This window comes from Notamacropus eugenii, chromosome 5 (genome assembly GCF_028372415.1).
Source record: "Notamacropus eugenii isolate mMacEug1 chromosome 5, mMacEug1.pri_v2, whole genome shotgun sequence".
In the NCBI taxonomy this organism is placed as follows: Eukaryota; Metazoa; Chordata; class Mammalia; order Diprotodontia; family Macropodidae; genus Notamacropus; species Notamacropus eugenii.
The window spans coordinates 382,352,047-382,378,738 of NC_092876.1; the positions used below are offsets into that span (position 1 = coordinate 382,352,047).

At 36.2% G+C, this 26,692-nt stretch overlaps 1 protein-coding gene and 1 long non-coding RNA gene across 3 annotated transcripts in view; one reads left to right on the plus strand and one right to left on the minus strand.

Annotated features, from left to right (window-relative positions):
* The window catches only part of LOC140506814 (uncharacterized), a 114,472-nt gene that overhangs the window by 65,930 nt on the left and 21,850 nt on the right, over positions 1–26,692 (plus strand). Inside the window, exon 3 of one of the 2 annotated variants that reach the window (XR_011968096.1) lies at positions 2,482–2,537. The exons of the other annotated variant lie outside the window; for it this stretch is intronic. This is a non-coding gene — a long non-coding RNA (uncharacterized lncRNA). The remainder of the gene's footprint in view (positions 1–2,481; positions 2,538–26,692) is intronic. 2 annotated transcript variants of the gene reach the window in all.
* LOC140506813 (uncharacterized) lies at positions 1,967–24,790 on the minus strand. The gene is made up of 3 exons (XM_072614399.1): positions 24,494–24,790; positions 5,182–5,232; positions 1,967–4,614 (listed from the first exon to the last, which is right to left on the minus strand). The coding sequence occupies exons 2-3, from the start codon at positions 5,210–5,212 to the stop codon at positions 3,380–3,382; spliced, it is 1,266 nt and encodes a 421-aa protein (XP_072470500.1). The 5' UTR covers positions 5,213–5,232; positions 24,494–24,790; the 3' UTR covers positions 1,967–3,379.

Here is a 26,692-nt window from a genome sequence, read left to right on the forward strand (position 1 = left end):
TTGGAGCACAGGTTGTTTAAAACCAATTCTAATGCTGATTTTTCAAACAATCTCAAAAATTTGTGCTCAAATCTCAATGTCTCTTATCCTCAAAAGCTATAGCATTAAGATTTGAGCACAATCTATGGGATCACTTTGCAAAATCACTTTTAGAGCTGCCTTTAGATAACTTGTAATTTTAGGAAGCTGGCAAAAGATATTCTTGCCTAAGAAAGGACTGCTCAACATTGACTGGAAAATTTAAAATACATAAATACACACACACACACATGCACATATATATATATATATATATATATATATATATATATATATATATATATATATATATATATATATATATATATAAAATCAGGGGATGGAAAATGCTAGTATAGACCAGTTAGGCTCCCTTCTTCTAAATCTCCATATTTTCCCCTTTCCTGACCCAGAAATTTATCCTGACGCAATTAATTTTCCACTTTATCATCTCCCTGAATCCCCAAATGTCTCTAACTGGAAGGAACTATGAGAAGAACAGGAAGTCCCTTACTTCAAAATGTTCCAAGATCACAGCACAAAAGAATACAATTACAAATAATCCTGGTGACTAGAATCTTACTTCATTGCTGGAGAATAAAAAATGTTCTCAAGTAGAAACAAAACAGAGGAGAAGCAATAACTTCCTCTTTCTCAATAAATACCTATTACTGACAAGACAATTCTGGGAGAAAGAGAAATTTAGATATGTTCTTTCAAGTACTTATAAGTAGGACTATAAATTATTATTAATAGTTAGAGCATTGTCAAAGATATCTCTTGTTAAATCTTCTCTGACGACTTACATGATTTGTATATATGTATGGGAAACGCCTTGTTGGAAGAGAGACTTTAAAGCAGATTCTGTCTTATTGAGTCAGAAGCTTTTAAATGCTTCTTTGGGGAAAAAGGAATATATTCTGAAGTCTCTTTGGTTAAGTAGAAAGACTCTGGGACCCCAAAGCCTGTACGTTGGACTAAATGACCCAAGGTCTCCCTTGATTCTCTGAGATTATATCCCTTAAGGTAGTCAACAAGCATATATTAAACATGATTAATGTGCCAGGCATTGTATTAAGTGTTAGCCACACAGGGAAAAGCCAAAACACAGTCCTTGGAACTCATATTTTAATTGAAGAGATTGCATGCAAATAGATATGTAATATAGTATATATGCAGTATAAATAGAAGGTAATCTTAGAAGAAAAAGATTGTGTACTAGGGAGTGGACTGGGAAAGGCCTCCTACACATGGGCTTTGAGGTGAATTTTGAAGGAAGTAAGGAGAGCTAGAAGGCAGAGATGAGAAAGAAGATCATTCCAGGAATGAAGTCAACTGTGAGGAACAAGTAGGACAGGGTAGCTAGATCATAGAGTTATAAGTACGGAAGTAAAATGGAAGAAGACCAGAAAAGTAAGAAGGGGGTCCAAGTAGTGCAGGGCATTCATTACACTTTATAATTCATCCTGGAGGCCACTTAAATTTATTGAGTAGGAATATTGACATGCTCTGATCTGAAGTATGGAAGCATTTGGATCATTTCCTCTGGATTAAATGTCTAATTTGGGGAAATGGGTTTTAACAGCTAGGAGACATATAGATACCAAGACATATGGGGTCAGATACTCACTGACTTGTTGAAAATTGAATGAGAGAAGAATCAGACAGTAAAACTGGAAAGAGAAGAAGCAAATATGGAGACTTCATTGCATGCCTAGTAAGATCCAGATGGCTCAGGAGAGCCCCCCCTCACTCAAAACAAAGTCCATACAAGTCATGGCATCATTTCTCTGATGTCATGATCCTCCTTGAAAACCAAGGACAAATACAACAATCTGTGAGCAGGGTCCATGTCTAACTGCATAAACCTTGAAAGGAAGTCACAGTCAGTGTTTCCCTGACTAACTACAAAGCATAATAAAAGAGACTCAAAAATAAAACACAAATCTAGAAGATAACCCAGAGGCCAGGCAGTTTACTTATTCTTGTGTTTCTCCAGCCAAATTTAGAGAATTCTCTCAGGTCTTCTTGAGTCTTCTTCCCTGATGGAATTACTCTATGTGGACATCGTCTTTTGTCCTCTGTCAACATTTTCTCCCCTGTGGCTGGTTATCATTCACAATCATAAAGTCAATCCTGGTGACCCCTGCATGCAGTTGGCAGTAAAAAGGTGATTCAAGGATCAATCTGCTTCCCAACTGGGATGATAATGGATAGTGTGAGGGCATGAGTATATTGGGATGTCATTTCTGGAAGCTAAAAATGAAAAATACTTTTGCTTGGGGCTTTTTTATACCCATCCTCTCAGAACTGAGTAGAGGGCTTGTTTTGATCAATATATGAATTCAACAAAGATATCATTCCTTGAATATGGGGACAAGTCATTTGGGGTATAGGAGGCACCAATTAAACAGTTAAACTGCCAAACAATTACATGGCCTTTAAGACCTACTTTTTTTTTAGCTGTTGCAGGAGGATCTTCTTTCAATGGAACTGATGTTGATTACCTGAAAGTTCTGGTAAGCATAGCCTACTCTCCTTCTGGCTTATGGTTTGCAGTAACTTAAGTACCACAAGCTTTTCTGAGGAGGCACCTTTCCTAGGTGGTCAGAGTTCAATGCGGCCTTAGTCAAAGGATCATAGTCTACAAAAACTTTGGTCTTGGAGGTAGGACCTGGTGGGAGGGAAATTGGGTCCCTGTGTAGCTTCTCTCCAGTGTTCCAGGCCTGCCTTGGGTGTTGCTGTAGTAGTACCCTGTAGTTTAGTCCTGGTGGTTAGGGTCAGAGGGAATGGTCACATGTTGTCTTTATACTCCTTAATTCCTGAATAGAGATGTTTGTCCAGTTGTCCTGGAATTTTGGAAATGGGTTTGGATGGTCAAGTCCTGGAGTCTGGAGGAAACGTTAACTGTATATTAGGTTTTGGCCTGGTCTAGGGTGGATGGAGGTGGAGCCTTCTGATTAAGTGAAAATATGGTCATCTGGCCTGGGACTGATGGTGTGTCTCTAGAGTTCAGGCCTACTGATGATGGAACCAAGGGATCCAGGTCCCTTGGAGGTGCTGTCCTTAATTTTCAGAGTCACCCACTGATGCTAGACAAGAGTTGGTGATGATATATGCCAGTCAACAAATATTGATTAAAAATTAATTCAGGGATCTAGGACCTGTGGAGGGACTGGCTGATAGTTCAAGCCTAGTAGAAATGTAAATGAGTGATTAAGATCTGCTTAAGATTAGCCTAGCAGTTTAGAACTTGAGAAGCCATGGTGACTTGAACTTGGTGATACACTGGCCTGTTAATTAGATACTAGTTAATGTTTGGATGAACAATTAATATGTGGGCCACCAAGTGAGCAGTGCCTCATGATGTAATCTCATGGTTTAGGCCAGGTGAAACCTCAGCGTCCTCAAAGTAGTTGGTGCCTAGTGGATGTCTATCATGGGGGTCAGGAGATGGTAATGATTCAAATGTATCCTGAGACTGGTTATCAGGTTTCTCTGGAACTTCAGTCATGTTGGCAGGACATGGAGGAGGCATAGAAGCCAGCTCACCATAATAGTTTGGGCATGGTGAATAATCTTTGATTGAAAGTTCAAGGCCTAGTGATGGTAAAGCTTTTGTCCTGGTCTGGTGTTGGGGAGCTGATGATGGTATATCCATGACTTTTCCTTGTGAGGATAGTGTTGATGTGGGTTTAAACCACTGGTAGGGACACAATGAACATGGAACTGTGACCCCGGTATGGAGACTGGCTTGTAGTGAAGGTGTAGTTGCTCTGAATCTGGGATAACACTGAGAATATGATGGATTAAAATCTGAAGCCTTGACCCAAGGGTTCAGATCTGAAGCTGTCATAGCTGTAGCCCTATACCAATGGTCAAGACATGGCAATGATGTTACTATGGCTCTGTGCCAGTGATTCAGGTGAGGTGTTTCCTTGACCCATGGTTTACCACTCAGCAAAGCTTGAGTCTGATGACTATGACATGTTAATGGCTCAACCATGGCCTTGTCCTGGTATGAGGGACAAAGTGGGACCTCAAACCAGGGGTCAGTGATTGGTGTTGGTGTGGAATATTGGTTGAACTGGTAGTGTGAAAACTTGGGATCCTGATCAGAGTCCAAAGGATTTTCTGCCCAAGAGTCAGGGTGGAACAGAATTTGAAGTTTTTGGTCAGGTCTGAGTAGTGGTGTTATACATTGTCCTAGGGATGGTAATGACATAGGAACTCCTTTAGTCTTGTACTCATGGTATATTGAGGGCAAAACTGTGGCCATATAATGGTGCTCATGGGGTATGGGTGGTTTAGTCATCTTCCACTTGTCAAGATAAGGTAACAGCACGGTCGCTTTTTGGTTGTCGGAGTCAGGCAGCTGCCTGGTTGTTTCACTGTGTTTCTGACATTGTGAGGGTGCAGGTATGGTCCTTTGATCTGAAAGGGATAATGACTTGGCCTTTTCCTGATTAAAGTGAGGTATCTGCTCAGCTCTGGATGAGTGGTCTTCTTCCTGTGATGATAAAATCTGATGCTGGGAACATGGTAAACTTGACTGGATCTTTGAATGAAGGTCTTTTGCAGGACACTGGACCTTAGCTGTTAATGAAAAAGACTATGTAAGTGAGGATAAAGAACCACACTAAATGTATAGCCTGTATGGGAAAGAGAACTGTGGCACATGTGGGAGAATATAATAGAGATGTGATAGTTATAGTATCTTATATTTGTTCAATAATGTAAAGTTATCAAAGTACTTTCACAAGCATTACCTCATATATTCCATATGACAAGCCCATGAGGTCATCTTTGGCAGGTATTATTGTGCCTGTTTGACAAGTGAGAATACTTAGGCACAGAGAAGTTAAAACAACTTCAGTCATAGATAATCAATTATGAAGGTAAGTATTTTGGAGGACTGATATTCACAGAGGGCATAACTAAGGTCATGGTGCAGAAAATAGGATTAGCACCAATATCTTTTGACTTCTAGAACACAGAACTTTATGATTTTGAGGACTACTTACAAGATTCAAGATCAGATGAATGAAAGTCACAAAAAAGTATACTGTTTTATAAGGGAAAAGTCATTTTAGCATTCATAAAGAGAGTAGTGGATTAGAGTAGGGGGCCCTATTTAAGATGTTTGAAAGCCAGAATTCTCACCTTTTCGAAAAAGTCTTTTTTTTCTCCCCATTCACCTCTTGAAAGGTTTTCCTTCAGAAAATAATATATTAATAAACTTCAGAGTTATTATTGTTCTACAAATGTCAGTTAAATAATCAAATGTACTTATATAAAAACTTTGCCCAGCCTTAGTTATTTCCCTTTAAATTCATTCTACATTGTCATTGTGAATCTCGATATATTCATTGAGTGTAATATTTCTTCAGTTTTGACAAGCTTCTCACAAGTAGAAAAAATAGGGAAGCTAGGCTCTGCTGTAACTGTCTCTATGGCTCCTCACCTTTATTATAATTACTCTATGGTACATAAGTAATTAACTTATTTATATGGAGAACTGTTATGACTGAGAAGGGAATAATGGTACTTACTGTGAGCTATGAAGGGCAACAGTGGGAGAAGTCAAGCTCCTGGGTACACTAAAGGGACTTAACATCTATTGAGGAAACAATCCAAGGGGAAACAATCCAACAATTCCCTGTACTGGGAATGAGTCATGTGGTAACTCTGCTACCCCTTATCCAAATATAGTTGCAGTTCCAGGGAAGAAAAGGGTGGTTGTAGTCACAAGAAGTGGGGCCCTACCTTTGTAAGGCCAGAATGCAAAGCAGAAGCACAGTAACCAGACCTCTCCTCCAGGCATACCACTTTGGAAGCCCACTGAAAACTTACAGGTACACACTCAACTGTGAGAGCAGCAGAAACTCATTAAAAAACCCATAAACTCAGAGCAGATATCCTCTACACAGCAAGAGGTGAGTAGAGCCCACTTTAAAATAAAGACCAAAACCAAGATATATCCTGGAAAAAATAAACAAACAAGAAAAAAACCTGAGCATAAAAAGCAACGATGGTAACAGGGAAGTGCTGGACACAAACACAGAAGAAGACGATGATTTGAAAACATCTACAAACAAAGCCTCAAAGAAATACAAAGATTGGATGTAAGTCCAACAAAATTCTTAGAAAAGTTAAAAAAAATTTTTAAAAGAGCAAAAAATCATTTTAAAAATAAAAGAATATTAGAGGAAAAAATAGAAAAATGAGAGAAATTTAAGAAAATAATGAAATGGAAACTGACAGTCTGGTTAAAAAAAAGACACAAAATACTGAAGAAAATAATTCCTTAAAAGTCAGAAATGGCCAAAAGAGGTACAAAATCTCATTGAAGAAAATATCTCCTTTAAAATTAGAATGGGGTTAATGGACACAAAACATCAAGAAACAATAAAACAAAGTCAAAAGGCTGAATTGAAGAAAACATGAAATAACTCATAAGAAAAACAACTGACCTAGAAAAAAAGAGGAGAGTTAATTTAGGAATTGCTGGACTATCTGAAAGCTATCATTAAAAAAGAGCCTACACATCATCTTTCAAGAAATTATAAAAGAAAACAGCTCAAATATCTTAGAACTAGGTGGCAAAGTTGATACTGAAAGAATTCACTAATAATGTCCTGAGAAAAACCTACAATGAAAGCTTCAAGGAATATAACTAAATTCCAAAACTCCCAGGTTAAGAACAAAATACTGAAAGCATTCAGAAAGAAAGAATTCAAATATTGTGGATTACACAAGATGTAGCAGCTACCACTATAAAAGAAAAGGTTTAGAATATGATATTCTGGAAGGCAAATGAACTAGGTTTAAAACAAAGACTAACTTGCCTAGAAAAACTGAGGATCATTCTACATGGGAAGAAAATAGACATTTAATGAAATAAAAAAATTTTTTAAGTATTCCCACATAAAAGAACAGAACTCAATGGAAAATTTGACATAAAAACAAGATTCAAGAGAAACATTAAAAGCATAGGAAATCATAAGGGATATAATTAGAGTAGTTGGGTGTCTGCCTAGATAGAAGGCAAGTATTTGAGGTTGGGAAGATCTTGAAAGTGGAATGGAAGGGTGAGAAAGAAGGATGCACTGTAAGAAGGGGAAAGATGAATGAGAAAAATTATTTCACATAAAACAGGTGCATTAGTAAGAGTCTTCACAATAGGTAGGAAATGGGTTGAACATCACTCTGATTTGAACTGGTTTTCAAGAAGGAAGAATATATATAGATAGATAGATGTATATACATATACATAGTTGGGTATCTATAATAGGAGAGGAGGTGAAGGGTTGCTAAGAGGGAGAGTAGATAAAGGGAGACTGTGCTCAGGAACAAAACAGACTTTTGAGGAAGAGATGGCAAAAAAAAAAAAGAGAGGGATAAACAGAAGAGTAGGATGTAGGAAAATATATGGCAATCATAGCTGTAAATGTGAATGGGAAGTACTCAGCCATAAAAATGAAAAGGATTGAAGAGTAGATTTGAAACTAGAATCTGGCAATGTGTCATTAACAAGAAAAGCACTCGAAACACACAGAGACTCACAGAATTAAAATAAGGGACTAGAAGCAGGCTAGAGCAGACTATATCTATTATGCTTCAACAGAAGTTAAAGAAAAAAAGTCAAGTGTAGCAATTATGATATCAGACAAAGCAAGATCAAAAACAAATCTAATTGAAGAGTTAATCCAGGAAACAATATTTTGCTAAAAGGTACTATAGATGATGAATTAATACTAAAACTGAACATATACTGACCAAAAGAAAATCATCCAAATTCATGAAGGAAAAGTTAAATGAATTACAAGTGGAAATAATAAAACTATACCAGTGGGAGACTTCAATTTGCCCCTTCCAGTCCTAGATAAATGTAACAACAAAATAAATAAGAGAGAAGTTATGGAGATGAATAGAATTTTGGAAAAGTTATATATGATAGACCTCTGGAGAATACTGAATGGAAATAGAAAAGACTGTACCTTTTTCTCAGCTGAACTTAGAGCTTCACCAAGATTAACTTTGTATTAAGGCATAAAAATCTTACAAATTCAGGAATGCAGAAATATTAAATGCAACTTTCTTGTACCATAATATAATAAAAATTTCATTCAATAGTAATCCTTTGAAGCATAGATTAAAATTAATTAGAAAATAATTTAATCCAAAAATGAATGAAACAAATCATAGAAACAATCAATAATCTTGTTAAAGATAATGACAACCATGAGACAACATATCAAATTTTGTGGAATGCAGCCAAAAGAGTACTTAGGGGAAAAACATATATCTTTAAATGCTTACATCAATAAAAGTGAGAAAGAGGAGATCAGCAAGTTGGGAATACAACAAAAAGAAGGAAGAAAAAACTAGAGAAATCAAGAAATTTAAAAATTTCCAATTAAACACCAGAATCCTGCAAATCAAAAGAAAGGTCAATAAAACCTTCAGTAAACAAAACATCACATTAAACGAATAAGGAAATATGGGTCTGGTTTTATTTTTATAAAGTGCAATAGATAAATCATTGGCTAATTTGATTACAAGAAAGAAAGAAAAAGCCAAATAACTAGTATCAGAAAGAAAAAGACTGAATGCTCCAACAATGAAGATGAAATTAAAGAAATTGTTAGAAACTATTTTGCACAACTATATGCCAATAAAACTGACAATCTTAATGAAATTGAAGAATATTTATAAAAATATAAGTTGCCCAGATTTACAGAAAAGCGTCAAATGGTCTTACAAGTGAATTCTACCCAAAATTTAAAAAACAATGAATTTTAATGCTACATAGATGGCTTGAAAAAATAGAGAAAGTTGGTCTATCAAATTCCTTCTATGACATTAACATGGTTTTGATGCCTAAACCACAGGGAGTCAAAACTGATAAAGAAAAGTCTAGAGCAGTTTCCCTAATGAATATTGATATAAAAAATTTAAATAAAATACTAGTAAGAAGATTATAGCAATAAATCATAAAGATAATATACTATGAGTAGGAATGCAAGAATAGTTTAATATTAGGAAAACTTTAAGCATAATTGACCATATCAGTAACAAAACAATAAAAACATTATTATATCAATAAAAGCAGAAAATGTTTTTGACAAAGCAGAACACCCATTCCTATTAAAAAAACTAGAAACTATAAGGAGCTCTTCTTAAAATGATAAGTAACATCTCTCTAAAGTTAAGAACATGTATTATCTGTAATGAAGTGAAATTAGAAGCCTTTCAAATAAGATCAAGAGTGAAGCAAGGCTACCTATTATCATCATTACTATTGAATATTATATCAGAAATTCAAGCTAAAGCAACAATGCAAGAAAAGGAAATGAACAAAAATAGGCAATGAGGAAATAAAAGTATCACTTTTTCTAGATAATATGATGATATATTTACAGAACTCTAGAAAATAAATTTTAAAAAATAAAACAATAAATAACTTTAGCAAAATTACTAAATATAAAATAAATCTACATAACTCATCAACATTTCTATATATTATGAACAAAAAAACAGCAGGAAAAGACAGAAAGAGAAATTCTACTTAAAATAACTGTAGACTTTATAAAATGCTTTGGAATGAAACTGCAAAGACATATTTGGGACTATATAAACACAATTATAAAACACTTCACACAGCTAAAGAAAAATCTAAGTAATTGGAGAAATACTAATTGCTCATTGGTAGTCTGAGACAATATAAAAAAATGACAATAGTTTCTAATTAATTTTCTTTTTTTCAGTGCCATACCAAACTATCACTTTATAAAGGCAGAAAAAATAATAACAATTTATCTGGAGGAATAAAAGGTCAAGATTAACAAGAGAATCAATGGGAAAAAAATGTTAAGGAAGAGGGTCTAGCTAGTACAAGTTCTCAAACTATATTACAAAGTGGTAATCATTAAAACTGTTTGATACTGGAGAATATATAAAGGGGTTGTTTAGTGGAATAGATTAGGTACACAATTTAAAGGAGCAAATTAACACAGTAACCTAGTATTTGATAAACCCAAAGATCTCAGCTATTGGGGCAAGAACTCACTATATGACAAAAAACTTCTGGGAAAACTGGAAAGTAGTCTGGCAGAATCTAGGGACAGATCAACATCTCACACCATACGTACCAAGTTCAAAATGAATGCATGATTTAGACATAAAGGGAGATATCATAATCAATTAAGGGAAACATGAAAGAAATCACCTCTCAGATCTGTGAGTAGGGGAGAATATATTACCAAATAAGAAATCAATTTTATTTTTTTCAGAGTTGCTTAATTTTTATTTTTAAAATTTTTTACTTCATTGTTTTTTTGGGGGGTGATTAATTTTTATGTTTGAAGGCAGCCAGTGACTCAGTGGACAGAGCACTGAGCTCAGAGTCAGGAAGACTCATGTTGAAATCCAGCCTCAGACATTTCCTAGCTATATGACCCTGGGCAAGTCACTTCACCCCATTTGCCTCAGTTTCCTCATCTGTAAAATGAGTTAGAGAAGGAAATGATAAATCACTCCAGTATCATTGTCAAGAAGACTCCAAATGGGGTCACGAAAAGTTGGACACAACTGAAATGACTGAATAACTCTTACTTTATTTCTGGACTCCATCCCAAGAACTGTGATTTTTGGGTTGGGAAGGACAGACCTAACATGACTAATATGGAGCTGAAGCTCCTTGGTAAGCAGTTATTTTGAAAAAAGATCTGGTGGCTTTGTGGACTGCATGCTCAAATGAAATTACAGGATTATGCAATAACCAAAAATACCCCAGAACAAAACAAAACCACACTCATTTGATTTGGGACTTTTCAGAAGGGCACAGCTTCTAAGAACTGGAAAGCAAGAGTCCACTTTATTCTGCTCTCCTCAAATGTCATCTGAAGGACAGTTCTCTTCCCAGACATTAAACTTTTTTGTATTCTAAGTCCTTTATAATCCATCTTCAGCCTAGGCTGAAAACTAAGAAACTTAATTTCAAGAAGGTAAAGTGGGCAATCTTAAATACATAAAATTAAAACATTTTATACAAACAAAATCCATGCAGCCAAAATGAGAAAAGTGGAAAACTGGAAAACTGGCAAAAATTTGCAGTTTTTTAAAAATTTGCAGCAAATTTCTTTGATAAAGGTCTCATTTTCCAAATAGATGCAGAATTGAGCTAATTTTATAAGAATGCAAACAGTTCCCTGATTGCTAGTGAAAGGACATGAACAGTCAGTTTTCAGAAGAAACAATCAGTTATCAATAATGATATGAAAATATACTCTAAATCATTAATAATTACAGAAATGGAAATTAAAACAATTTTGAAGTACCACCTCCTACTTATCAGATTAATTAAAATGACAGAAAATGAAAATAGCAAATATTGGAGAGGATGTGAGAAAACAGGCAAACTAAAGTTCTGTTGGTAAAGCTATGAACTATCCAAACATTCCAGAAAACAATTAGGAACTATGCCCAATGGACTATAAAACTGGGCATAACATTTGAGCTAATACACTTACTAGGTCTATATTCCATAGAGATCAAAGGAAAAGGAAAATGACCCACAGATACAAAAATATAGCTGTGCTTTTTGTGGTGGCAAAAAATTGGAAATTGAGAGGATGCCCATTAATATGGGAATGACTGAACAAGTTATGGTATATGATATGGCAAAATACTATTGTGCTATAAAAAATGGTGAAGGGGATGGCTTGAAAAAAACCTGTGAATACATATGAACTGATGCAAAATGAAGTGAGCAGGAGCAAAAGAATATTATACATAGAAACAGCAATATTGTAAGGATAATCAACTAAGAAAGTCTTGGTAACTTTGGTCAATACAATGATCTACCACAGCTCCAAAGGACACAAGATGTAAAATACTATCCAACCCTAGATAGAGAAGTGATGGCCTCAAAGTGCAGAATGAAGCATAGCTTTTCTTTACTTTTCTTCTTTTAGAACATGATTAATATAGAAATGTTTTGCATAACTACATATTATACAATGGATATTATATGTCTTGCCCTCTCAATGGGTAGGGGTGGAGAGGGTGGAAGGAGGACTAGAATTTGGAACTGAAAATCAAAATAAAGTTTAAAAAATTTTAAAAATAAAAAACCAATGATAGCTTTGGAGATAGTGGTTTTCAGTTGAATGATGAAGTCAGAAGTCAGATTAAATAGCTTTTTAAAAGGATGAGAGGAGAGGAAATGGATTCACTGAGGCTTTGAGAAGTCCATCTACAAAAGATGTCTTTATTCTTTTATTAACTCCCTACAATCTGGCTTTCAGCCTCATCATCCCACCCAACTGGCTCTCTTTAAATTTACCAATGATCTTCTAATTTCCAGAACTAATGGCTTTTTCTCAACACTCTTGATCACTTTCTGCTTGATACTCTGTTTTCTCTAGGTTTTCAGAACACCACTTTCTCCTGGTTCTCTGCCTATCACACTGCTCCTCAACCTCCTTTGCTTGATCCTCATCCAGGTCATGCCCACTAATGGTGCGCATACCACAGGGCTCTGTCCTGCTTCCTTTTCTTAGTGATCTCAACTGGTCTCATAAATTAAATGATCATCTCTATGCTGGTGATTCTCAAACCTACCTATTCTACTCCTTCTATTGACCTCTAGTCTCGCATCTCCAACTGCCTCTGAGACATCTCAAAATAAATGTCCAGTAGGTATCTTAAATTCAACATGTCCAAAAATCTTTCCCTCCAAATCATTCATTTTCTTCTAAACTTCCCTATTATTATTGTAGCCACCACCATCCTCCTAGTCCCCCAGGATTGAAACCTAGGTATTATCCTCAGAACTTCCCCATGCCCTCCACTGCCCATATCCAATATGTTTTGAACACTTATTTGTTTCACCTTTGCAGCATCACTTCTCTCCTCTTACACTACTGCCATCTTGGTACAGGCCATATTGGAATACTGCCATAGTCCATACTGGTGAGTCTGGCTGCTACTAGTCTCTCCTCACTCTAGTCCTTTCTCCACTTAATTGTCAAAGTGATTTTCCTAAAATGCAGACAATGTAACTCCCATCCTCAATAACGTACAGTGACTCCCCATCACCTGTCTAGGATCAAACATAAAATCCTCCATTTGATGTTCAAAGTCTTTCATATCCTAGCCCCACCTCCTCCTATCTTTTTTAGTACCTGTCTTGTACTCTTTGATCCAGTGATGCTGACCTCCGTGCTGTTGCTCCATGAATAAATCATGACATCTCTTGGCTCTAGCATTTTCTCTGACTGTCATCCATGCCTGGAATACTCTACCTCCTGGATTCCCTGGATTCATTCATGTCCCAACTAAAATTTCACCTTCTACTGGAAGCCTTTCTCTCAATGCTTCTTAATTCTAGTGCCTTCACTCTGTTATTTCCTACTTATGTCACATATAGCTTGTTTGTACATATTTGTTTGCTTATTGCCTCTCCCTCACGTTAGATTGTGAGCTCCCTGAGGACAAAGACTCTTTTTTTGCCTAGTTTTTTGTGTTTCCAGTATTTAGCAGAGGGCCCTTGCATATATAATTGGTCATTCAATAAGTACTTACTGACTAACTGACCAAGGAATTTAGATAAGAAGCAGAGGAGAGATATATAGGACAGTCTCAGAGATTGGGAAAATTTGGGCATATTTGCAGGCAGAAAAAGAATCATTAGATAGGAAGAAATTGAAGATTAGAGAGAGGGGATAATAATTGAGATGATCTACTGATGAGGGTGAGAAAGAAAGGGATCGAGGGCCCATGGAAATGCTTGTCAAAAGAGAAGGGCCTTTTCGTCATAAGGAACTAGATGGAAGAGGATGCTATCACTGGGGTGTGAGATAAGAGGAGGGATAGAGCAGAACTTAGTGAAGGGCCTTAATTTTTTCAATGAAGTTTGAGGGCAAGGTCCTGAGTGAGTGAAGGTGCCAGGGAAGGCTTGAAGGGAGAAGTTTTAAAATAGGTGCTATGGCAGATGGGACAGAGAATCAATTAGAGAGGAAAGATTGCCAAGTTACAAGGAAGGCTTAGTTGAGATTAGATAATATCGATTTCTGATGAATTCAGACAACACTTTTGTGACTTCTCCCACCTTCATGAGAAGTGAGAAGGTAGGTGATGGGAGGGATCTAGTGTTGGGGTGTGGCAGGGTATGAGTAGCAACTGGACAAAGGACAAGGGAGCAAGAGATTTGAGAGTAAAATATAAGATTAAAAAAAAGTTATGAACTAGTTCACCAAAAGGTTGAGATTGAAAAGTGAGGAAGTACAGCTAGAGCAGGGGTGATAGCCTAGGAAAATATTAAAGAGATTAGGGGCCACAGCAAGTGACCAAAATATAGAGTTAGGTATTGAAACATATAAGAAGAGATGGAATGATAAAAAAGTTGTGAATGGACAAGGGAATTTTACAGTTCTTGAACTAAAAGTAGAGCAATTGTGGGCTATACCAAGGTCAAGCATATGACCATTTCTGTATATAGTTGAGATATAGTAACATCTGAGTCAGTTGAAGAACTGGAAATTTGGGATATTTGAAGGAATATCAACATTTATGTTGAAGACCCCAAGAATCTAAGGACAGCAGTTGATGTGGGAAAAATCCTCTGAGTCTGCCATAATGTAATAAAAAGGAGGGACAATGTCTCTGGGAGATGATAGATCCTACAGCCACCAGGATCCAGATTCAGGTGCTAAATTTGAATAGTGTGAAACTTCAAAAAGAGAAGGTTACTGAAAGAATAGTGGGAAAGGGAGAGTTTGAAAGTAGCAATGGGGATCTAGGAGTATTCCAGAAGGTGTGAGTCAAGGTACAATCAGTCGTGGAAAGGATGGGAAGGATCTTTAGGGAGCCAGGTCTCAAGTAAGTGATGATGGCTGTAAGAAGCAAGAAAGAAAGAGATATAAAATGAAAGGAAATGTTAGTTTTTGAGTGGGAATTCCAGAAGCACAATGGAAAAGACAAGGCAGTGTGAGACATTGGGGAAATATGGTTGAGGTGGATAACAGTGAAAGAACATAAAGCTGATATTGGGGCAGGGGATTTGTCCTTTGACAGTCAAAGTAGCTTAACATAGCAATGGAGAGAATAAGAGGCAGATGAGAATATACTAATCATTGAGGAATGAGTCCAGGCAGAGTGTCTATGGATAGGAAGAAGTCTGTTTATCTAGGTAGGTTATTAGAAGATTCAAGGTCTCCCAAGGGCCTGGGTCGTGGGAGTCTTCAAGTGCCTGAACTTGGGGCAGATAATATTGCTATGTCCTGGAAAACTTCCTGAAGCCTCACCCTTGTGTATTGAGCAGGAAGTAGTGTCCCTGAACATCCTCAAAAGCCAAACCAGGAAGGAATAGGCTATGTCTGGGTAAGCAAAAGCAGGCCTTGGTGGTGGTGGTGGTGGTGGTGGTGGTGGTGGAGTGGGGAGGAGGAAGATTCAGAATCTCGGAAAACCTTTAGCTAATTCTTACAACAATAGCTGGCATTTTTATAGCATGCTAAGATTCCCTAAGTGTTAGAGATATGTTGTCTTGTGAGCAGGTGATATTATTATCCTAATTCTATACATGATGAAATTGAGGCTGCAGAGAGGTTAAGTGACTTGTTCAGGGTGGCAGTGCCAGTATTTAAGGTAGAATCTGAACTCACAAGAGCAGCACTCTATACACTAGGATGCTTAGCTGCCTCAGCTTCCTAGTTCCTTTCTCTTTTGGAAAGGATACATTAGACCAGAGGTGTCAAATCTGAGGCCCACAGGGGGCTTGCAAAACTCCTGAGTGCTGGCTGAACCATATTAAAAAGTAATTGGGAAATGTTCAACAAAATAAATTAAATATACAAAAGAAAATAGATGTTAATTTGTGATTTTCTAAGTCATTATTAAGCCACTCTTTGAGTCTGGCACCAGTTCTACTAGATGGTAACTTCTGTGAAGACAGGAATTATGTCTTAATGATTTTTTTCTCCACAGCAATAATCGTAATGTCATGACTGGTAGAAAGATAATCCCTGTGTTTTACATAAAGAAATGAATGGTCAGATTTCTCTTTGTTAGAAACAGAATCTGCAGAGCTGTCTTTGGATTTGGGTGGCAGATTCCCTAAAAAGCTTGTGTACAAATCCTCTCTTTGCCTCTTCTGCATCACAGACAGAAGATTAAATACAGCTCATTTTTATCCGTGTCTAAAATCTATCTTGGGAAGACATTAATAAGGCAGCAGTTATTAGGTGGCAGGTCATACAACATCTGTCTCAATTCATGAGCCTCTGGAACCAAGAAGACATAATCAAAAGAGCTGGAGTTAACTTAAGGTATTCCATCAACCACATGTAGCTTACAAACTTTTAATGTTAAGGGTTCCCTCTATGAGAAATCTAGGTCAGTGAACAAACCAATCAAAAAAAATAGGCCATTAAAATAAACACCTGCTTATATTTCCCAGAGGCCTGAGGGGAATTTTGGGGAGTGAGGGAGAGAGAAATCAAGGGATTACCCTGAAAAGTTCAGCAGTGGATGGAATATAGAAAGAAAAAGGTAGAGGCTTTCAAAGAAATGGACAGCTAAGTAGTACAGCGTATAGAGTGTCAATCCTGGAGTCAGGAAGACTTAGGATCAAATCCAGACTTAGACACTTACTAGTTATGTAGCCCTGAGCAAGTCACTTAACTCTCGGTTTGCTATTTTGCCTCAGTTTCCTTTCTGTAAAATGAGTTGGAAAAGGAAATGGCAAACCACTCCAGTATCTATCCTCAGAAAACCTTAAATGGAGTCGCAAAGAGTCAGACACAACTAAATTGACCCCACTGAAACAAAATTTGATGAATATGATTAATTAATCACAATCAGTTTCTGAAGAAATTGGCACCATTTTTCACTATCTTTTTAAAATTTAAGTTCTCTAATGATTGTTTTGTTTCAGAAAACTGAGATACAGGGAGGTTAAATGATGTGTTGGGTGGCATAGTAGACTGAGCAATGAACTTAAGAGATAGAAGGACTTGAGTCTGAATCCTGACCAGACTTTCTGTGATCTTGGGAAAATTACTTAACTTTTCTCAGTCTCAACTTCCTCATCTGTAAAATGAAGAGAAATATTATAATAGCACCAAATTTAAGAGTAGTGAGAAACAAATGCAGATTTGTTTGCAGTGGCAGATCTGGAATTCACACCCAGATCCCATGATATTCAATCTGGTGCTTTTCCTTTCTACAAAAGCTATCTCTTGAATCAAAGGCTGTCAGACTTAGATAACTTCTAAAAATGAAACATACTTCATTCCTTAGGAACATGCATCCTCATCTTTACCCCAGGCATTTTCTTCCCTGCTATGAACCTAAATCTTTTCCCTTTCCTCCCCAGTTTTCCACCTCAATTCTAAAAAGCTATGATTAAATCAGCATTGCCATTGCCTCTGGTAAAGGACGTGTCCATGATTGCCCTCTCACCTTTACTGTGGCTTCCAAAATCAAAATATGTTTCCTTTGCCATGCATTCCCTTGTTTGCACCTAGCTTCTCTTAGAGTATTAGTTTCTGGAGGGCAAGGATTGTCTCTCTTTTGCATTTGTATCTTCACCCTTTAGCACATGGCTTGGTAATTTTGATAATTTCTTTTTTTTAAAAATTATTTTGTTTTCAGTTTTCTTCAATCACTATCAAATATCTTAGATTTTTTTCCTTTCCTTTCCCTCCCTCTCTCCCCTTCCCTCCCTGAAACAATGTGCAGGTTTGACATATACATTATTATTAAATATATTTTCACCCTAGTCATGTTGCATGGAAGAATTAAAATGAATGGGATAAACCATGAAACAAAACAAAACATAACACAAGAGAAAATGGTCTGCTTCGTTCTTTTTTTTTAGATAGGTAGTACTATCATACCTTTTTTATCATACGTTTATTTATTTATTTTTTAATTATTTTATTTGTTTTCAGTGTTCTACAATCACTTCCATATATCTTAGATTTTTTTCCCCTCCCTCCCCACTCTCTCCTTGAGACAGCATACAATCTTATATAGGTTCTACACATACATTCCTATTAAATACATTTTCACCTTAGTCATGCTGCATAGAAGAATTAAAATGAATGGGAGAAACCATAAAACAGAACAAAACATAATGCAGAAAAAAATTATCTTCTTCATTCTGTGATCCAATTCCATAGTTCTTTCTCTGAAGGTGGAAGGTATTTTGCCTCAAGAGTTCATTGGAAATTTTTTAGGTCCTTGCATTACTGTGAAGGACTAAGTCTACCAGAAAAATTCCACACACACAGTGGTTGTTGCTGTGTACAAAGTTCTCCTGGTTCTGCTCCTTTCACTCAGCATCAGTTCATGTAAGTCTATCTAGGCCTCTCTGAAGTCTTCCTGTTCATCATTTCTTATAGCATAATAGTATTCCATTACATTCATTTACCACAACTTGTTCAGCCATTTCCCAGTTGATGGGCATCCCCTTGATTTCCAGTTCTTGGCACCCACAAAGAGCTGCTATAAATATTTTTGTACATGTGGAACCCTTTTCCATATTTATGATCTCTTTGGGATACAGTCCTAGAACCAATATTGCTGAGTCAAAGGTGTATGCACATTTTTGTAGCCCTTTGGGCATGGTTCCAAATTGCACTCCGGAATAGTTAGATCAGCTCACAGTTCCACGGACAATGAATTAGTGTTCCAGCTCTCCCACATCTTCTCCAACATTTATTATCCTCCTGTTATGACATGTTAACCAATCTGATAGGTGTGATATGGTACCTCAGAGTTGTTTTAATTTGCATCTCTCTAATCAATAATGATTTAGAACATTTTTTATATGACTATAGATAGCTTTAATTTATTCCTCTGAAAACTGCCTGTTCATGTCCTTTGACCATTTATCATTTGAGGAATGGCTTATATTCTTGTAAATTTGACTGAGTTTTCTATATATTTTAGAAATGAGACCTTTATCATAGATACTAGTTGCAAAAATTCTTTTTTTGTAAGTTCTGCTTCCCTTCTAATCTTGGTTGCATTGGGTTTGTTTGTGCAAAACCTTTTCAATTTAATGTAATCAAAATTATCCATTCTGCACTTCATAATGTTCTCTATCAAAAATTTCTCCATTCTCCATAAATCTGACAAACACACTTTTCCTTGCTTCCCTAATTTGTTTATAGTCTTTTTACCTAGATCATGTATCCATTTGGACTTTCTTCATGTGTATGGTGTCAGGCATTGGTCTATGCCCAGTTTCCACCACACTGTTATCCAGTTTTCTCAGCAGTTTTTGTCAAACAGTGAGTTCTTATCCCAGAAGTTGAGGTCTTTGAGTAAATCAAACAGTAGACTGCTATAATTCATTGACTACTGTATCTTGAGTGCTCAATCTATTCAACTGGTCTACCCCTCTATTTCTTAGCCAGTGCCAAGTGGTTTTGATGATTGCTGCTTTATAATACAATTTGAGATCTGATAGGACTTAGGCCACCTTCCCTAGCATTTCTTTTCATTAGTTCCCTTAAAATTCTGGACCTTTTCTTCTTCCAGATGAATTTTGATATTATTTTTTCTAGCTCTAGAAAATAATTATCTGGTAGTTTGATTGGTATGGCACTAAATAAGTAAGTTAACTTGGGTAGAATTGTCATTCCTATTAGTTCAGTCTACCCATAAGTAACTGGTGTTTTTCCACTTAGTTAGATCTTACTTTATTCGTGGGAAAAGTGTTTTGCAATTGTGTTCATATAATCCCTGGGTTTTTTTGGCAGGTAGACTCCCAGATATTTTATAGTTCCTAATGTAACTTTAAATGGGATTTCTCTTTCTATCTCTTGCTGTTGGGCTTTGTTAGTAATATATAGAAATGCAAATGATTTATCTGGGTTTATTTTGTAACCTGCAACTTTACCACAGTTGTTTATTACTTCAAGTAGTTTTTTACTTGATTCTCTGGGATTCTGTAAGTATATCATCATATCATCTGCAAAGAGTTATAACTTAGTTTCTTCTTTGCCTATTCTAATTCCTTCAATTTCTTGTTCATCTCTTATTTCTAAATCTAACATTTTTAGTACCATATTGAATAACAGTGGTGATAATGGACATCCTTGTTTCACCCCTCATCTTATTTGAAATGCATCTGGCTTATCTCCATTATATATCATGCTTGTTGATGGTTTTAGGTAGATACTGCTTATTATTTTATGGAAGGCTCGATTTACTCCTATGCTCTCCATTGTTTTCAATAGGAATGAGTGTTGTATTTTGTAAAAAGCTCTTTCTGCATATATTGAGAGAATCATGTGGTTTCTGTTAGGCTTGTTGTTGATACGATCAGTAATGCTGATAGTTTTCCTAATATTGAACCAACCCTGCGTTCTTGGTATAAATCCTACCTGATCATAATATATTATTCTCATGATAAGTTCCTGTATTCTTTTTGCCAATATCTTATTTAAAAATTTTGCATCTATATTCATTAGAAAAATTGGTCTATAATTTTCTTTATCTGTTTCGGCTCTTCCTTGTTTAAGTATCAGAGCCATATTTGTATCATAAAAAGAATTTGGTAGGGCTCCTTTACCATTTCTCCCAAATAGTCTATATAGTATTGGAGCTAATTGTTTTTTAAACATTTAATAGAATTTACATGTAAATCCATCTGGTACTGGAGATTTATTCATAGGGAGTTCAGTGATGGCTTGTTCAATTTCGTTTTCTGAAATAGGGTTATTTAAATATTCAAGTCCCTCTTTTGTTAATCTGGGCAATTTCTATTTTTTAAAATAATCATCCATCTCATTTAGATCATCAAATTTATGGGCACACAGTTGGACAAAGTAATTTCTAATTATCATTTTAATTTCCTCCTTGTTGGAGGTGAGTTCCCCCTTTTCATTTTTAATATTGATAATTTGGTTTTCTTTTTTCTTTTTTTAAATCAAATTGACCAAAAGTTTATCAATTTTATTCATTTTTTTCACAAAAGCAACTCTTAGTTTTATTTATTAGTTCAATAGTTTTCTTAATTTCAATTTTATTTATCTCTCCTTTAGTTTTCAGTATTTCTAATTTGGTATTTACTTGGGGATTTTCAATTTGTCCTTTTTCTAGTTTTTTCAGCTGCATGCCCAATTCATTGATCTCTTCTTTCTCTATTTGATTCATGTAGGCATTCAAAGATATAAAACTTCCCCTAAGAACTGCTTTTGCAGTATCCCATAAATTTTGGTAGGTTGTCTCATTATTGTCATTCTCTTGAATGAAGTTGTTGATTGTTTCTATGATTTGTTGTTTAAGCCACTCCTTCTTTAGGATTAGATTATTTAGTTTCCAATTAATTTTTGGTTTATCTTTCCATGTCCTTTGATTACATATAATTTTTATTGCATTATGATCTGAGGAGGATGCATTGATTATCTCTGCCTTTCTGCACTGGATTGCGAGGTTCTTATGCCCTAGTACATGGTCAGTTTTTCTATATGTGCCATGTACCACTGAGAAAAAGGTACATTCCTTTCTATCCCCACTCACTTTTCTCCAGAGATCTATCATATCAACCTTACCCAGAGTTTTATTCACCTCCTTAAATTCTTTCTTGTTTATTTTGAGGTTAGATTTATCAAGTTCAGAAAGGGGGAGGTTGAAGTGCCTCACTAATATCGTTTTGTTGTCTGTTTCTTTCTATAGTTCCCTTAACTTCTCCTCTAAGAATTTGGATGTTATACCACTTGGAGCATATATGTTTAGTAATGACATTGCTTTGTTAATTTCTTAGATTATAAGGAGACACTTTTTTTTTGTTTAAGTCTGTGAATTTCATTGGTTTAAGGATATCCTCCTCTCTCCCTCAGGAAACTCCCTCTTCCAAAGCATATTGGCAAATGTTTTGCAATTTATAGATTTCTAGAGTTTGCTATTGCATAAAGAGGGTAAGTAACTTGTCCAGGGTCACATAGTCAGTACAATGTCAGAGGCTGGACTTGACGTGGTTTCTGAATGCCAGTGTCTCAACCACTCTGTAGTACCAGAAAAAAAATTACTTTTGGGGAAAAGGACCTATACATACAAATGTACATACAAAAATATAACAGCTCTTTTTGTGGCAGCAAAGAATTGGAAATTGAGGGGATACCCAACAGTTGGGGAATGGTTGAACAAGTTGTGGTATATGATTGTAATGGAAAAGTATTGTGTTATAAGAAATGATGAGCAGGATGTTTTCAGAAAAACCTGGAAAGAGTCGCATGAACTGATGCAGAATGGAGTGAATAGAACCAGGAGTACATAGTAAAAGCAATATTCTACAATGATCAACTGTGAAGGACTTAGCTATTCTCAGCAATATAATGATACAAGAAAATTCCAAAGAAGTTATAATAAAAATGCTATCTACCTCCAGAGAAAGAACTGATGGAGTCTGAATGCAGATCACAGCACACTATTTTGTTATTTTATTTTTTCATGTTTTGTTTTTTTTTTTTTACAACATGACTAATATGGAAATTGTTTTTCATGACTTCACATGTATATCAAATTGCCTACTTTCTCAATGAGGAGGGAGGGGAGGAGGAGAGAGAATTTGGAACTCAAAATTTAAAAATTGTAAAAATTGTTTTTATATGCAATTGGAAAATGTTTAAATAAAATATGAATTCTCTTTAAAACCATTCTTTTGGATATACGAGTCTAAGTCATTTTAGACTCCTCTATCCCTCTCAACCAGTCTCACAAATTACCTTTTTGTAGGAATCAATTTAAGGCATGCTTTGCAAGAAAACCTGAAGGGAGGGAGCTTCTCTCTAGCCTTGAGAAATTGACATTAAAGTACTACCCCTAGAATAGGCACCTTTAAGTACAACACTGGTGCTCAACTTCCTCCTTTTTTTTTTTTTCTCCCACTCTCAAATCCAAGAAAAAGTTCCTGGGAAACTCTGGTGAGCACAGCCCACTTTATATCTTATCCTGTCTTAGTTTCTAAGGGCATTTCACTACTCAGAGTTTCAGAAATAGCAAGAAATAATGTATTTCAAAGTTTTCCAAGACTGGGAATCCAGATCAGCTTTTAGCTTGTGAATATACATCTTCCTTGAAGGGCAAACCAAATTCTGATTAAGTGAACAGTAGGGATAAAGCAAGCAAGAAAAAAAAAGTAGAAGAATGTTACTCTCTCCCCAAAGGACTGAAAACTAGGTGTGCGTATTCTCTGACACTGTACCAACATTGTGCCTCTAAGCATCTGTATTCAATTGTTATGACACCACAGAGCAGCAGCTCACCATAGTCCATAGTAGTACCAAGAAGAGCCATTTCAGGATAAACTCAGAAAGGATCCCATCTCAGGAATTTGCTGCTATATACTAGAAACAATTCTTTCTTATAAACTACATCATATCAATCCTTTCAGAATAGGATTGTTTTTTGACAAGCATTCAATTCATCCTGAGCCTTTAGCCTCAGACTTATTTCCAATCCCTCTTAAGGAGACATTCGTACCGCTGTTACTAACAAATAGATTAAAGGACTCTATGGAGCTTGTGCACATGTGTTAGAAATAGAAGTGTGTATATATCAGAAAGAATTTCTGTACCATCCATTTGTAAAAATGGCCATAATATACTTTATAGGATGGTTAGGAGAAGCAAAGGAGATAAAAGTAAAAACATTTGTATAACCATCTTATTTGTCCTTGGGTATTTTAAGTCCCTGTCCACAGAACTTTCAAGCTTTGTGCCCACACCTCTCTCCTATTATTGTTCTTTACTTACTAAATTTCCATTATTATGTCCCTAACTAGATTGTAAATTACTTTGGAGTAGGGATTATGTCTCCTTTATATTTGTATTCCTCCCAGTTCCTAATCAATATACACATGTGATTTCTCAGTAAATTTGTATTAAATCAACGATTAATTGTACTTTCAATAAAATATATCAATAATATAAAAATACATCAAGATTTTGCTACCAAAAAACAAGTAGCAGTCAGGAATGATGGCTAAGTGGATGAATAACTAGGTTATATTTGAGTCAGAAGACAAATTTTAGTTTACCTTATTTTTCTGGATTAAATTCATCTTAAAGCTAAGCCAAAGAGAATCTTGGCAATATTTTTCACAGAAGGTTTTCATCTCCTGCCCAAAAATAAGGGCCTAAAAGACTTAATTTTAGTCTTGGTGAAGCATGCTTAGTTTTTGTTATCTGGTTGTGGAGGCTATAACTAAGAGCTGTCTGTCTGTCAGCCCCTATAAATGACATATTCTACTGTCTCTCCACATGTGGATAGAGATATGCATACATGCATACATATAAACATATACACATACTACATATAGTCATTGAACCTGAGACGATTAGAATAGAACTGAAAACATAAGCTCAGAAGCTCATTACCAGAGACCAATTTGCAAAAGAGATTATGCTATCTACATGCTCAGCAGTTATAATTAGAAGAAAACAGAATAGCTTACCTAGTGGAGGCACCAAGAACCCAACAAAGTATCAGAGAGCTTAAATGCCCAGGCATCAGACAACCATCACCCTACTCTCCCAGGGAAACTGACAGCACAGGAGCCAAGTCCAAGAAGAGTACAATGACATCAGCAGATGACATTTGTGGTGCCTCACAGTTGGAGGTGCTGGTTGCCCTTACATGTATATCTTCTGGCCAAATGTTTTGTCCACCTGTATACCCCATATGTTATCTATATATTTAACTCATTCCACCCATTGATGGTGTGTGTATTTGTGTGTGGAAGAATGTGCCCCTAGCTAATGGGGCAAGTAGTTTATTTTCTTACTATACTTTTTCACTAAATAGCTTGCATGGAGATAATTGTGTCCTTTGAATGACTAAACAAAAGAAAACACACCAGTGAGGACTAATAAGCTACAGTTTTGAGTGGGAATTGACCCACACAAAGTACTTGAACCTGAGGTAACTCTTCTGAGGGCCCCACATGGGAGAGAGGTATATGCCCCAGGTATGATAATACTTACAAATACCTCACAAATATTTGCTTGTATGACTGATTATTGGTAGAGCTATGGAGGTCTTTGATTATAGAGTTATACCTGAAAAGACCTTAAGAGTCATCTTAGTCTAACCCTATCTTATATAAATCAGAAGAATGATGCCCAGAGAAGTTAAATGATTTGTCCAAGATGATATAAAGAGAAAGTGATAGAGCTAGAATTCAAACTCTGGCTCTCTAAGGTGACTTCTACAATCCAAAGGCACTGGCTTCCTTGCTGTCCCTCCAATATGACAACCTCATCATCTGACTCTGGGTCTTTTTGCTGCCTGTCTCCACACTTGGAATCATCTCCCATCTGCATTCTTCCTTGCATCTTCCCTGACTTCTTTCAAGATTCAGGTGAGGTTCCACCTTCTGCTGGAGAGTCTTCCCAGTTTGCTCTCTTCTAATACCTTCTCTCAGAGATCACCTCCCATTTCCCGTGTATATATCTCTTAGGTGTTGTTTGTATCTTGTTGTTTTCCATATCCAAAAGTGAGGTCTTTGAGGGCAGGAACCAGGTTTTGGCCTTTCTTTATATTCCCAGTTCCTGTCATAGAGAAGATACTTAATTACTGTTTATCGACTGGCTGAACGACTATCTTAAAATTCTTGGATCTTAAAGAATTATTACTGAGTTGATTTCTTATCTTTAAACCTACAAGAAAAATATAAATCCATATCTAACTGCTATAATTTAAGGAGAAAATTTCATGAAAATAAGAGGACAGTATAGAGTTGAATTGGTGGATCAAGGGGTCAAGATGGGGCAAAAAAGGAGAATGGCAAGTGCCAGGGATATGACCTGGAAAGGACTTGAAGGGTCAAGGGATTGGAAGTCATGATATGGAGGAAGATCAGGGGGTTTGGTGAGGGAAGGCAGAGGGATAGCTGGAAAACTAATAGAATATGATTAGTTATGGAGACTACAGAATTCTTGAACATGGACATATATTTAAGGGTCAAGAGCAAGTATGCAACTGAGGTAGAGTAGAGGAGTAGGTCATGGGAAGTGAGTAGGTTGAGAAACTGAGAAGAGAGAGTCAATATATGAGGGAGGAGAGAAAAATTATGAGCCAGGTACTGAAGGGGACTGACCTGGAGGTCTGTAGGCAACAGCTACCAGGATTTTGATTGGGTGGTGGAGATGAAAAACATGAACCTCAAAGGGAGAAAAGTGAATGATGGAGTGGAGTTAGGGAGAGAACCTAGAAGTTGCAATGGGAGCAAGGAGTATTCCATCTCGGCAATCTTGACCTGTGAACCACAGGGAATGCGTATACCTTTGACTGAGGGATGCCATGACTAGGTTGAAGGACCTTGTCCTTAGGAAACCAAAGAAAGAGGAACAGTCTTATATGCACACAATTTTTTTTATTACAGCTCCTTTTATAGTAGCACAAAAACTAGAATTCAAGAGGTACCTGTCCCTTGGGGAATGGAAAAGCTATGGTATATGAATACAATGAACATTATCAAGATGAGAGGAGATAGTTTCAGAGGCACTTGGGAAGTAGGAAGTGAGCAGAATCAGGAGAACACTCTGTATCATAACATAAAGAAAAACCACTTCAAAAGATGTGAGAATTCTGATCAGTGCAATGATCGGCTATGATTCTAGAAAGGGGTCATGCCCTCCAGGTATTTTTTGGT